The sequence below is a fragment of the Odontomachus brunneus genome, unplaced genomic scaffold, assembly GCF_010583005.1.
Source record: "Odontomachus brunneus isolate Ranch 3 - 2012 unplaced genomic scaffold, Obru_v1 Obru_scaffold_013, whole genome shotgun sequence".
In the NCBI taxonomy this organism is placed as follows: Eukaryota; Metazoa; Arthropoda; class Insecta; order Hymenoptera; family Formicidae; genus Odontomachus; species Odontomachus brunneus.
In genome coordinates this window covers 1286143-1300980 of record NW_022639463.1, presented here as the reverse complement: position 1 = coordinate 1300980, position 14838 = coordinate 1286143, and the positions used below count along the sequence as shown (strand labels likewise).

General features: G+C 35.8%; 1 protein-coding gene across 1 annotated transcript in view; it reads left to right on the top strand.

The window, feature by feature from the left end:
- LOC116841099 (homeobox protein Hox-B1a-like) overlaps positions 1 to 14394 on the top strand; it is a 16728-nt gene extending 2334 nt beyond the window's left edge. The window contains exon 2 of the mRNA XM_032808639.1: positions 10906 to 14394. Within this exon, the coding sequence (XP_032664530.1) occupies positions 10906 to 11387 (482 nt within the window). The 3' untranslated portion in view covers positions 11388 to 14394. The remainder of the gene's footprint in view (positions 1 to 10905) is intronic.
- The last annotated feature ends 444 nt before the right edge of the window (positions 14395 to 14838 follow it).

Genomic DNA, 14838 nt, shown 5'->3' with positions numbered 1-14838 from the left:
CTCTCTCTCTCTCTCTCTCTCTCTCTCTCTCTCTCTCTCTCTCTCTCTCTCTCTCCCTTTCTCTCTCCCCCTCTTTCTCTCTTTTAACGATTAGAAGACTCATTCAAAACACATAAAGAACGTTTATCCGCTGATCTCTAACAAGGCAATAAGGAACCTCAGTTCCTGGAAGCACAATTTAATCCAATCGGGACTCGTTGAGAGCACTTTACATAAATTCAGCACATTGATGTTACACTAGACTAACATCGAAGAGAGGTTTGAGAGAAAGAAAGAGATCAACAATTCTTATGAAGATAATATTCAATTAACCTCAATTATCACATATTCTACGATTTCTGTTTCTTCATGAAATTATATTCAAAAATTAATTATTTTCTAAGTAATGTAGAACTAAACTTATCAAAACAAAATTTTGACATAAGCAGAAAGCCACTATAATGGCAAAACAAGAATGACATTATTTTGCTAAACGAACCAACATTGGTTAATATGATAAAGTTATAAGTTTCGAATTGTACGAAATGACCAAAGAATGCACGCCTGTCTAAAAAGATAAGATTAATAAACAAGGCAGACAATTTGTCAGAAGCAAAATGTAACATGCTACTTGGTGATCACTGAGATAGTTGACTCTCAAACGATCTGTATATATCAGAATTAATAAAACGTGACACATAATCTCGATTCGCTCTCTAATCATTAATCATATACGCAATTTGCGATTTGCTACTACATTTCTTTTCGTATATCTCATCAAGATTTTCGTACATATCTTTAACCTTTAACTTCGACACGTCTTTTTAGTATTCTAATTCTGAACACGTGGGTATATGCTGTCTAAACCATTTTTTAGCGATATTAAAGTGATTCAGAAATGCTGAAAAATTTACATGTCTCTGAAGTGTTAACTAAATTATATGATTTAAATTTAGATCGTTTTAAGAAACTAAATTCAATTTATTAAATTTATGAGCCATCTTAAAAGTTAGCACGCAAGCGATTAAATAATATTCTCTTCTCTATAATTTTGAAATTTCTCTTTAAATTTATTATCAATGCACATAATATTTTTTACAAAAAATGATTATAATATAATTAATATTATAAATGAATACAATAAGAGAGACTTGCATTATTACTTACAATTTTATTATAATTTATTATAATGTTAAACACAACACATATTGATTCAGTGATAAAGAACATTTCTAACAAGATATTTGTGGGAAATATGTGGAAACTTATCTCATCTCACGTGTTATCTTACTTTACAATTCGACTTTCGTTTACAGCTATACGATAATCACACATTCAATAGATAAGATTGCAGAAAAGAAGCGACAAAAAATATTTTAATTTCTTGTACAATCAATTATTTGGATACAAAAAACTCGCTTGTTGTATCAATGTGTTCCAATGTTACACAAAATATGCATTTCAAACTAAATTCACCGCATATCTATATATACTTCTACTTAAACAATTGAAAATTTTATTGTTAAATGATATTAAATGCAATCTTATTGTGCACTTTTTGCTGTATATTATATATTAAATATTTGAATATATGTACCTAAAAATTTGAATTGCATGATATTTGTTTATGCGAAAATCTTCAGATAAGAGAGATTTAAATCGCAGGAAAATAATAAAAACTGTTCTCTCACGTGTAGGATATCATAAGCTGCGGGATTATACATAAACGTGTTTATAAATACTGTGAATGTAGAATCCCAATCCATAATCTTTACATGTACAAATGACGTATTACGGGATTTAGATTGTACAATAGTAGCGGAAACATTAACAGATAAGATTCACGATTAAGTAGAACCGTCTTGCACTCAAATTTATCAGATTAATTCGTGACGCTGATAAGATAATTCATTTATTAAACAAGTGTATTTGCGTGTGAATAAAAACTCAATATCTCAATTAAGAGGAAAACATGACACTTGTTTATTTCCTTGTTTATTAGGATATAAATATCTTCGTTATCTATTTTTCCTATAAATTATACAGCATAGTTTTTGAGAGAATATTTTAGTTAATATTCCTCAATTGTAGTCGTTCAAACACACAATTCAACTCAATTAAAATATTACGCCAACATCAATAAATCGCTTGTAATCGAGAGACTATTAACATCCCGGCATTTTCATTAAAAAAATATTGTCCTAAAATTTATGAAGAAATACGACTGCAAAGTTTAACAGCTTAGTTTAAAAATACTAGTCAGGGAAACAACTTAATTCAATGTCGAGTTGATGACCATAAAAGCGACGTAGTGTAGCCCACTGAAAATAATGCCTAAAAAGGTCGGAACGGTTCCCCTAACTTCACACTAATTTGCTTAACAGCCGCGGTGCTCCCTGCAATCTTCTAACTCAGAGAGTGAGTGCGAGCTTAGTCGTTGGATGGAGCTTGTCAGGATTACCAGCGTTTCACTTAATAGCTCATTATAATCGAATTAATAACGCCAGCGTAGGCACTAGAGGGACTGACGTTTATTGCAGCGGAACATGCAAACCGACGAAATGAAACTTTGTCACCCCCATTTAACCCCTCTCTTTTTACTTCTGTTACATCTTGATGTTTTTCTAATACATCACGTACAATCCAATTTTTCTAGACAAAACCTCTCCTACAACTACAATTTGTTGTTATAGATGTAATTTTATAGTGTTTCGTGATTACATTTTTATGACATTTTTGTAGCATTCTTTGTAACAACTACTATACGCAGTATCTCCTATAATAGCTATAATTTAAAGTGAAAATATGCATTTTAATCTATTTTTAAACGACTGCACTTTGCAGCTGCATATACGTTATCTGTATGCCAATATAAGAAATAGAAATGGAAACTACCTCATTTTTAAACAATCTCACACACTATGTAGTAAGCGCATTATTTAAACCATTAAATACATAAGTGATAATTTTTAACAAGATGTAGTTCGTACAATTAATTAAACATGGCTACATTTAGAATTGATGAAAGTGTTACAGCACGCAACGTGATCGTTATAACACGAAAAATTCGAGAGAAATAACGAGATGGGCGGAGCAGAGTGGTGGGGCTATTTCGATAGATTTTGGTTGGTTAACTTTTTTGGTTGGACGAGAACTTACAATAGCGTTCCTTTTTCCCTCCATGCCTCTGCAACGTGCTTCAGGGGGTCCAGAATAGAGGGTCTCTATGGGGACGCACCCGGTGTGGACCACCCTTAGTTAAGATTGGAGCGAGACAGGAGACGGAAAGACCGTCGTGATGCTGTCAACCCGCCCAATCTATCATACTAAACTCGATTTCTTTTCTCTATACTCAATAGCGAGATTGGCAATACCGCGCGAGAAGAAACGAAACAAACGAACGTCCCTCTTCGTAACACAGCAGTAATAATTTCATACTTTCGTCATGGTAAAATGGAAAATTTCGTATATTCCTATGGGAGTCCCCTGGTTTTGTCTGCCTTGAAAGTATCTAAAAATATCGCTAATAATATTAACATATGATTAATAAGGCTTAGTATCATAATAACTATAATGGGTAACACTTAATAGTGCATAGTGATCATATATAAAGTTTTTAATATAACGTAAAGCTTTTATATACTAGTACTAACAATTGTATAAATTTTTATTAAATTTTATCAGAAGGAAATCCTAGATAAACATATCTATATCTGTTTACTTATAGAAAATATGGAACAAAATTTTATCGAGAAAATGTCTTCTCATAGTTTACTTCTCACAGGGTTAAGTTGCTTCCTTGAAGACTATCGCCTTTTAGGCCGACTTAAAATATGCATGTCGTTATCAACGCCTAGACTAAATATATGCAAGGACGGCATTACGACAGAACTCTCTTCTCAAAGGCTAAAGCTCACCGGCGACTTGTTAGCTCCCTTACGTCCTGTCTACACATTTAGATGTAGCTGACTATATTATCCTACGTCGTGTAACATATAAATATAAATACTGGAAAATTTGTCAAGTATAATGCTGTGTGTGCAGATATATACATATACTTCCATATGTAAAAATATACCTTAAAGTTCATTGGATTCTCTATAAATAAAGGATGTACAATATTTATGTAAGTTTCCATACGTGAAGGATTCTTATAATCATTAAAGATCGCCCCGTAAACTTTATTGCAACAGTATTTATTTGCACATAACTTTCATACAAATGAATTTCTATGTATTAGTAGTATCCATATCTAGCTACCTACAACTCTGTTACTATCCAGGTACCCAAGTCTTTAGGGTATTCTTCGGATGCTCGAGTATAGAGATTAATGCATATTGCTTTAAAAAAATAAAAGACGAAAGCAGTTGATGCGAAATTAGCTGTTGTGAAAATCAATAACAAATGCTAAATGGGTATTATCCGGAGTGTTACCTGCGATTTTTGGTTCCGCGTGCCTGCACTCAGTTAGTTCGGGTAGTAAACAAGCAATACCCGCGCGCGAATTTGAGTAAATATCCAGGTGTCTGATGTAGAAATTGCCCAGTTTGTGCTAATGGCGCTATTAGTTGTTTCTTATGAGAGAGCACAAGGCTAACGCGAAGTATGCATTACCTCACAAGTGCAACTGTGATATAGCCACAATTCGCTAAAATATAGGATGCGGGGTTGACCCAGCAAAGGCAATATGCACTTGTTAAATGTAAAATCTGCAGAAAATCACCGATCAAGCTATCCCGTGGGACTTAATTTACAAAGCAGGGCGTCGCCGGGCACGCACATCAGCCCTGAACTTGGGAGAGACCGAGACAACGACAGTGGAGGAAATAAAACGAGACGAGAGCGAGACGTGCGATAGAAAGAGAAAGTGAAGGAAAGGCGACGGACAGAGTACAGGGATACGTGTGTAGGGAGGAAAAAAAAGAGCACGGAGCCGCGGTCGAAGATAGAGAGACGCGTCGGATAAACGGGGAAAGAAGCGGGACAGAGGCGAAGGTAGAGGCAGGCATGCCCGGGTCGAAAGAGGAAGAGGAAGAAAGTCGAGCACGAAAGAAAGAGAGAGTGGCGGTGGCGAGGGACAAAGAGGGCAGAGATTGTGGGTAGAGTCGAACAACTGGCTGGGCATGTTGCGCGCCGCTCCACTAGGGTCGCCGGCGGACGCGTGAGTGAGTGGCCGATATCTCGCGAGGGGATCAGAGGATCGTTCGCGTGTTTCCACCCGGGCTGCCACCCGCCGAACCCGGCAACCCCGGATCCCGCAACAACCCTGGCAGCAACTGACCCTCCTCCGCACCCTCCTCCTGCCCGTACCTCATCGCACCGCGACGCTAGCCGTCCAAGCGCGGCCCGACAGATCCGCTCGGCCGGACTCCAACAACCGCTGCCAACGCTGCCCACGTGTCTCGCCTCATGGTGATTTTCATTTCCGCGCTGCTTCGTCGACGGCTGGGCGTTCGTAATCTTCCTCCGCGTGGCTCAATTACAGACACCGTGGACGGTATTTACATGTTACTTTCGCCCGTAACTACGGCGCCGCTATATGAACTAATAAACGCTTCTCTCTTCTCGTGCGAGCGAAAAAATTGGACTAGTAAGAACTGTCCAACGGTCCAATTTCTTTATTGATTTTCTTTTCCGGCGTGTGCATACGGATAATTATGTCACCGATGGCGGGTTCTCTCACGTCTCACGTACTGACATGAAACCCCAATTATCGAGTGATGAACGTAACGAAAAAACCACCCCCTTGGAGGAAACAACAGCACCTGTGCCAAGACTCGAAGCGGGTTGTTGCGAAGAAAGCGCGTGAAACTTATCGACAACTCCCGCGAGGTGTCGTGCTGGGCTTAATTTCAGTGGGAAATGCTTCGGGCATACTCACGAATGTGCATACACACGAACGCCTACGGGGGAACCCGGAGTGTGAATGTCGAACGTGCTGCACGCAGCCCTTCTATGTACGCCGTTATGGTACACAACGTTGCCTTTTCGTACTCGACTGTGACTCAGGATATTACCTATCATAATGCTGAAATCAACGCGACCGGCGGGGCACGACGATGACTGACAAGGGGTTGCGAATGGAAGGAACTGTGCCGACGAAATCGTTTTGTCAGTTCTCGCATGCGATAAACCGAGTAGATAGATATCCCCGACGAAAATTTCGCAGGCGGGTCAGGTGGTTTGGAAAATTTCATTGATACTCCACAGATAAGTCTTGTTTGTAAACACAAAATAATTATTTTCGCGAGTATCCAACGCCGAAATCGGATTTCATTGAAATTGTGTCTTCAATTTTTATTTTACATTTTCATATGTAAATATGTATATGATCAGGGTTGGGCAAATACATATTTGTAAGTATCTAAGATATATATAAAATATATATGATATATCTAAATATGTGTCTTATTTAAATACAGTATTTAAATAGCAAATGATTAAGTATCTTTAACTTTGTAATTAATTATTACTTAATATAAATCGGCGGTAAGAGGCGTAATTTAAATTTAAATATGTATTTCAGATACTTTTAAATACACGTATTTGCTCAATCCTGTATATAATATATATTTGTAACTGCAAAGAAAGATTGTGAATACACATAACGAAAGAGCTTGTGCGTCACAATGAAACTCAGCAATAGTAAGCTTAATAACAGCATTTATAGCTGTGATAAGAACTAAGTATAGTAAAAAAATGTTGATATACCTTCCACAGTAATGCAATTGATTATACAAGAAAAGTATGCACGATACTAGTACAATATTAATTATACAATAAATACATTACTGTGTTTAGCGATGTATTCACATACATGCATATTAATAATATTTAAGATACTATCCGTTTCGGCTTCACAACGACATCGACGAATATAACATAATACTAAACGGATATACACATAAAATTACGCTACAATTGTTGCTTGTATGTACATGTATCGCATTGCATAATTGCTGATTTTAAGCAAATTGCGAGATTTTTGATATTAAATAAAAACGCATACGTAATGCTTCGAAGCACGCATACGCATAAGCCGTACGTGCGTGATGGGAGTATACGATACTTAATTGTGTAGTTTCCAACCGTATGCACGCCAACGTACCTTTCGTTCAAAGGAACCGTTCGATTAAATTACGCCTGACTTAATATTACCATTTATCAAAATCCTTACGGTGAAAAAAAGGAGAAAGACACGTCGCTGGAAAAACGAGGAACACTAAAATATGAGGAAATAAGGAAGAGGAAACGATTGACTCAAGTGTAGATGTATATATCCAATGATTTGATCGTGTTTGATACGCCACGAATTGAGAAAGGCTTTAAAGAGAGAGAGAGAGTAGCTGTGTTAGAGCGAGGATGGATGAGAGATGACAAAATTTTCGGATTCTCTTGTAGCAATGATATTACCTTACGTCTAACGAAAAAACAACAGCTACTAGCAAAGTCAATCTCTCGACCACATAGGATTATCTGCTCTTGTGCGTGTTCTTATACGTCGACAGCTTCCCCTTTCAAGGAACATTACGCAATTCAAATATTATTCAAAGGCTAAAAGCTGTGGGGGCGTCTCATGGACGCAAGAAAGGATGATGGCAAACGCATACAGAAGAACGTAGGATGCTAGTGTATTATGTTACAGGAAGGATAGATACGGGCGCGCTGATGCCTTTCCTAATTCACAGAATTTTCTGGGCTCCGATCGATACGTGCACAATCTGCGCAACGAATGTAATCCCGGAATTTCACTCTTAGTCGTGATACATAAGAATTCTCTTTCGTGACGCAAAACGTAGATACCGCTATATCGAGGGTCCAGCTGTGTTTGATTTGTATCTAATATCTGGATTATATGCATCAACGCCAGCTACCTAAGTTCCTAAATAAATATATGCATCGTTTCTTGACTTAATTCAACGGCCTGCAGTTTAAAACACTTGCGGTGTCCACATACTGTGAGAATTTTTATTCAAGAATACATGCATAAGGGGAATTTTAATAAATCATACATATTAATATATATTACCACACACACACACACATTGTACATAATGGCATGTATATATGTGTATCTTAAATACTGCACGTTATTAAATAAATTTTTCGCAACATCCCCCACTTGAGAAATTTATCTGACGACTCACATCATGATTAATTAGGCTCTTTACAACACGATATTACAGGAGATTTAGTAGTAACGATATAATCATAGTAAAGCAAAAGGTGGCTCTGAAGGAGCATCTACATCTCTTATAGAAGATAATTAGAAGCGTCGACGCCTCCCTTGACTCAGCGTTATTAAGGATCCTGGCCTCTCATGGTACGCCCCTTTACACCAATCCTTTCCTCCTTCCCACTTTCTCAATATCGTATACACGAGGCAAATGTTCCCAGAATTAGGTACTTTACATAGCTATTAATTTCTACACACAATATGACGTTAAGGTAACATTATTGGGATAAAGGTATTCGATTTGTGCTTATAATATAATTCTGCATCATGAATGCATGAGAAAATATCTGTTTTTCTTTTTTTTTTTCATTTAATGACCTTTATTAATAAAAAAATTGAAATATCTTTTACTTATACACACAAATCTTTGTGCATAAATATATCGGCAACACTGTCGTATAATTTATCGGAGTCTGAAGATATCTCTTCTACGTTGCATTAATACAACGCCTCGTTCCCGAAGAAGGTTAGTATAGAAAATCAACGACATCGCAGCCGGTCCCCCTGTTAAAGTGCTAAATTGATGAATGAGTCGCGGAAACGAGAAACATTTCATTGTATCTGGCACTGGCACGCCTAATAGAACTTGTCCAAGTTTATTATTCGGCTTGGAAAAGCGTAAGCTTAATGGCCGCAGGCTAAGTTCAGGACTCCAGGTATAAGTGACTGATCTTTCCGTTTATATTAGGAAATTCGTGAAAGTCTCACACACCCACATTTACACACGGGTATACATATACAGACACTTTACATACACAAGTATCTTGTATCGCATGTGTGTAATGTATACTAAATAGGAATAGAGTAAGCTACCTTTTGCAGATGGCCAAAGAAAGTAATTTCTTAGAACAGAAAATGTATTATAAAAATATCGAAGAAAGAAGGTGGAAATATCGAAGGAAAATGTACATAATGGGGAAGACGTGACTTTAAGGCGGTGGCTTGACAGTTTCGTTCATCCCCTGCCATTAAGTAAATTGACTGCTACATACTATAGTCTAAATAACAATGTAATTTTCATAATGTACCCCCATCCTTCTGTCAAAACGCGCTGTTTTTGTTTTCGCGATATTTTAATTGCATTATCTGTCAAACCAAATTTATATCGACGCGATAAAACAGTACGATCGGATATTGAATCTGCCATGCTAAGGAAAAAAGTGGTTAATTACATTTGCTTTTAAACTGAGAAAATCGACGAAAACTGCTTAGAGAATCGTAATGGAAAAGTGAATCTTTATGAAAAGTATATATTGGATAAATCGGATACGCTTTTTTTATTCTGCAATAAAAAATTAATTTTTTAAATATTTACTACTCGAAACGCTTTTTGAAAATATAAGAAAAAAAAAATCGCAAAAACTTTTACCTAAAGTTAATCCGTTTTTATTTCATAATAAATCAATAAATAATAATAATTTTTAGTTTTTGTCAATATAGTTAGATATAGTTCTTTGTCACGAAAGAAATGAATTTTGAAAAAATGAATTTTGATCTATTAGTATAAAAACACATTTTTCTTAAAAATGTGACTTAACCTTTTTTCCTTGGCACGGCAGAAATATTGACGGAGATTACGATAACTTGGGCTCCATGATTTGAGAATAATTCTCAAAATTATTTTGAATACTGAAGATGGTGGCAGAAATTAGAAATTGATGAGGTTAATTACGAACTATTAACAGTGGTAAAGCAAGACAAAATACAAATTTTGCGTAACAACGTTACGACCTCGGATGTTTTTCCTACAGCTGATGCAATTTGATCCAGAATTAGGGTTCAACCCTACCGTCCATTCAGCTTTGCACAGGTCATCCCTAAAACTGTTCCTAGAGTAGTGACCAGCTGTTATGGCCGGCAAACTGTCGCTTAAAGGATTTGACTTGATCTTAATTCGACACATATTGCATCTACGTCTGTTACGCGCTCTGCTTAGAAAGCTACGTCGAAATTGGAAACAGCACAATTGTTTTCATTCAATGAGAAGGTCGCGTCGTATTTAGTCAATTATTTTGCCAGAAAACATTTTATGTCTCTTATTATAGAATGTTTTTAGATTAATCGATTAACATTTGCAAAAATATCTCAAGTAAATTTGTTCATTTGTCATTGGTGAAAAATCTTTTCCACATGTCCAATAGCTAAATTTAAATTAACGTTCTGTATAGAGTCATATTTTTTAGGATATACAATACAATTTGGGTCTGTGAGACCTGAACAACTTTGAGCTACTAAAACTTTGTTGAAAATCGATATTGATAGACACATTTTTTCCACAGACATAGAAAAATATAAAATAGTAACGCAATAAAATAAAAATCTGCATTATTCTGAAATTTTCTCAACACTTTTACGAAAGTTAGTGAACAATCGAATATCAATGTCGAGTATCGAATATCGATGGATCTCACAGACTCAATATTATATACAAAGGGTTAAGATTAAAAGGATTAAGATTGCAATAAAAAATATCTTAAATTATGCAAAAGATATAAATTAATATTCTTGAAACTCAAGAGAAATATTTCACTTTTAGTTATTTAGTTTGTTGAAGGAAAATTGATTCTAAATTGACCAAAAAATACAGAATGAAATCAACCACTGTATTGATCTTCTGTATGTATGCAATTGCTTCGCTATCACAGGAAAACGACTCAATTGTTATCGTAAAAATAATAAATCTGTTTCAGCGACAAAAGCAAACCCCAACGTCGAGTTCGGTAGCGGCGCGACCGCGGGGACGAGCTCGTCGGTGTACGCAACCACCGCCAGTGGAACAGTGAATTGTATCGTCGGCTCGTTGGCCGGAATCCCGGGTAGCTTCAATAACACCGGTCGCACGAATTTCACGAATAAGCAACTCACCGAGCTGGAGAAGGAGTTCCATTTCAATAAGTACCTGACGCGAGCGAGACGCATTGAGATCGCGTCCGCGCTGCAGCTCAACGAGACCCAGGTAAAGATCTGGTTCCAGAATAGGCGAATGAAACAGAAAAAGCGTATGAAAGAGGGTCTGATACCAGCGGATAGCACAAACGTGACGCCTCTGAGCGGTGCCAGAAGCAGCAGCAATTCCCCGACAGGCTCGTCTAGCCACGAGATCGGTGGCCTCGGTTTGTCCAGTTTCACCAGCGACAACAGCAGGGAATCCCCGCCGTCTTCCAAGGATTGACGTGACTTTTGTTATGGCAATGACAGACATTATGGCTTGCGATTCGACGACTGGTAGACTCCATGTATATGGGAGACTGAAGCTTCAGTACGGATCATGACAACTTACTGCAGCCACAAAGGACTCTCGAATCCATTATTTTTCAGGCTGCGTCGTGAATGTAATATCTTGAGGTTAAGACGAGTCATTCTGTGCTTGGAAGTAGAGAACTATGCGATATACATAGGGAACGTTTATCTTCCTATTTCTAAACTGTAGAACGTGACATTGGTCGCTCTAATTCCATCATATCGCGCGGATTCAAAAGTGGCATGTAGCTTCGATAACGTTTAATGCGACTTTAACATCGTAATATTACATTCTGGGGCGTTAATGATTTTCCGTCCTGAATTCCCTTGGATTAGTACTAAGAGGTTCAAATAGATTGTGTACATTGATTTCGCGTATTATTTATTATGTTCACGATATTTTAGTTTCGAATACGTCCTGTGTGTGAAAGTTGTATAAATTTGAATTCAGTCTCTATCCCAAATTCCAAGGTTACCATACACCTCAGAGTTCATATAGCGATATTTATATTTATAAATTTAAGTGCTGAGATAAGATCGGAGAGACGCTTACTTTACTTTTAGTTAATTTTTTAAGGAATTTCGATGTACTACTATTCATCAGGTTTTACCGATGTTTGCATTAATAAATATAGCTCTATTACAGTCTATAAATTCGAACTGGTCTCAAATATCAATAATATATTTTATCAGTAATGTAATTAACGCGCAGTTTTTCTTATTATTTCCTCGGCTTAACTATTCATTTTTATTTAAATGTAGACTTGTAAGTGAGTTGCTAATTCGATGAACGCAGTAAATAAAATGAATTACGTCGTGTTTTCGTATCAAAAACAAAATGATAGAAGTCAAAATCTCAAGTCGAATCTTTTCATTCGATTAGTTTTTTAACCCTTTCAGTATCTACGTGTGTGTTACAAATCACATCAATTTTCCATAATTTTCTCTCTCTTTCAAGAAATCAGTTTAAGTTTTACTTTCGTGTATCAGTATGCAATGTTTAGAAAACATGCGCTATAAATAAATACAATAGATATACTTTACATACACACATACGGTACGTTATTAATAATCTATTAAATAATAAAAAAACTACCACTATACAAATATTAAAATTGATAAAATAAGTGTTTCTCACAATCTTTTTAATTTTTAAAACTAAACTAAGGAAATTACAAAACAAGAATGAAGAAATACTTCGAAATATCAAAATCGAACTAACTGGAAGGGTTAACTTTCTCTATACTGAGCAATTTGCATAGAAGTAATGCAAATAAACGGAGCCGTAATAAATACCAATACTGGCATCCGTCGCCAAAATATTTTCCACATTCTGATCTCCAGTCCTAATATTATCGAACTTGTAGAGGTATCGCAATTCGTTCGTGAACTCGTTGCTGCAGTTATCGGGAATGATATTTCTCGATAATTTCAAATATCAGCAAACATAAAGCAGTACAAAATATTACTGCTGACCTCGCCTCTTTTATGTTCTGCATTCTTGTACTTTGAGTCCCTAGCAACCGCGCAATTGGCCAAATTCATGCTACGATCTTTGCAAATAAACATCAAGTTTGTCCTTAATTTAAACTCGCATTAACAAATCGAACCTTGAGTTAAAAACCTAAACTTAAAACTCAAGTAATCTAACTCTACCGCAGACGCGCGAGTCGAACCTTGTACCGTCGCAAGTATTCATGCAAATCGCGTTTTGCCTCAATACGATAATACGTAAATAAATTCATGCATTGTGACGATGAATAGCAGCACATTAAAATTAGTTACCGCAACATACTTTTGTGCACCTTAAAATTTTTTTTGTTTGTTACTCAACAATAAAAAAACGTGAAAGATCGTAGCAAAATCTTTTATTTTGAAGGTAAACAGAGAATATGGCGGGAATAAATAACTTGTTCGTGACTTCAAACTTTTGAAAAACTAATGGACAATATAAAAATTTTACACGAATCTCAGCAACCCATTTTGAATGAGTTATTACTTTCATTGATCTCAAAATGCCCAAAAAATTTCTTATTTTTTAAACAGCTATAAGCGTGCAGAAAAGATTTGTTAGAACAGTACAATTTTCAACAGCTTTGAGTATTTTTGTTCGACTCACTGTACAGTTCAACAAGACGTAAATCCATTACGACAGCCTTTGATATGACGGCGAAATACATAATATCCGATTTCTGATGAAACGCTGCAAGATCAGATGCGACGTTGGCAACCATGTTTTGCTCGAGATTAGGCTCAGCAATATGGACCTAGTTCTATAGTCCACAAAACGACCCGTAAACGTTAAAATATCGCTGTGGAAGAATACATAATAAAGGACACATTGCGCCAACTTGATTCTCAATTTGAAAAGAAAGATTTCTAGTTAAATCTTTATGTGATGGATTATTCAAGTGATTATATACCAGTAGGAACTTTGGATCAATTCCGAAACAGCAAGTTGGTCCAACCGTCCCTATAACATTTATCTTAACGTGTGATAACACACAATAATAGAGTATCCTTGATAATCACGAGATATCGCGAGTAGTTCGTACCTCTCTGACGGTGATAATCTGACAAATGTAGATCTAATCTTCGCCCAAGTATGCATGTATTTATATGTAAATATTAACCTACATAAACTATGGGCCAATAAAGTTAATCGATATACGTAAACCCGATATAAACTGAAATACCAAAACGGGTTGCTCTAGGAAATTCTTATTTCAAGCTTACCAACAAATTTACGGAAGCAATGAATAACATAATTACAACGGAACTCTCAAGTGAGCTGAGAGGTTTCGTATTCTACTCGAACTAATTCGCACGTTTATAAATTTACAAATTAGTATGAACATACATATTTACGTGAGTTACATGGTGGTCCATTCGAATCCTCTGTACCTAAAAACATTCCTATTATGATAAAGTGTCATTAGTTATAATGCCATGTAGATCTATGTAGAAAGAATAAAATATTATTGTACTAATTGATGTTGTTTACTTATATTAACCTTTAGAGGACCGCAAGCCGATATATCGGCGCGACGGCGGTGTCAGCTTTTTCCCCATTCAATCTAATGACATTGACAAAAAAGCTCTTAAAATAAAAAGCTCTAGCTCTTAAAATAAAAAGTTCTAGCTCTTAAAATAAAAAAGTCGATAAAAAAATAGCCGGTCCTCAGAAGGTTAAGTCTTATCCTAATTACAATTGTATATAATTAATAATATAATTATATAATTAATAATATAATTATATAATTAATATCTTTTTCTGAAAAAAAAATTTTTATTTTAATATAAAAATACATATATTTTCCGTGTTCTTTTCTTTCACTTATATATATATATATATATATATATATATATATATATATATATAT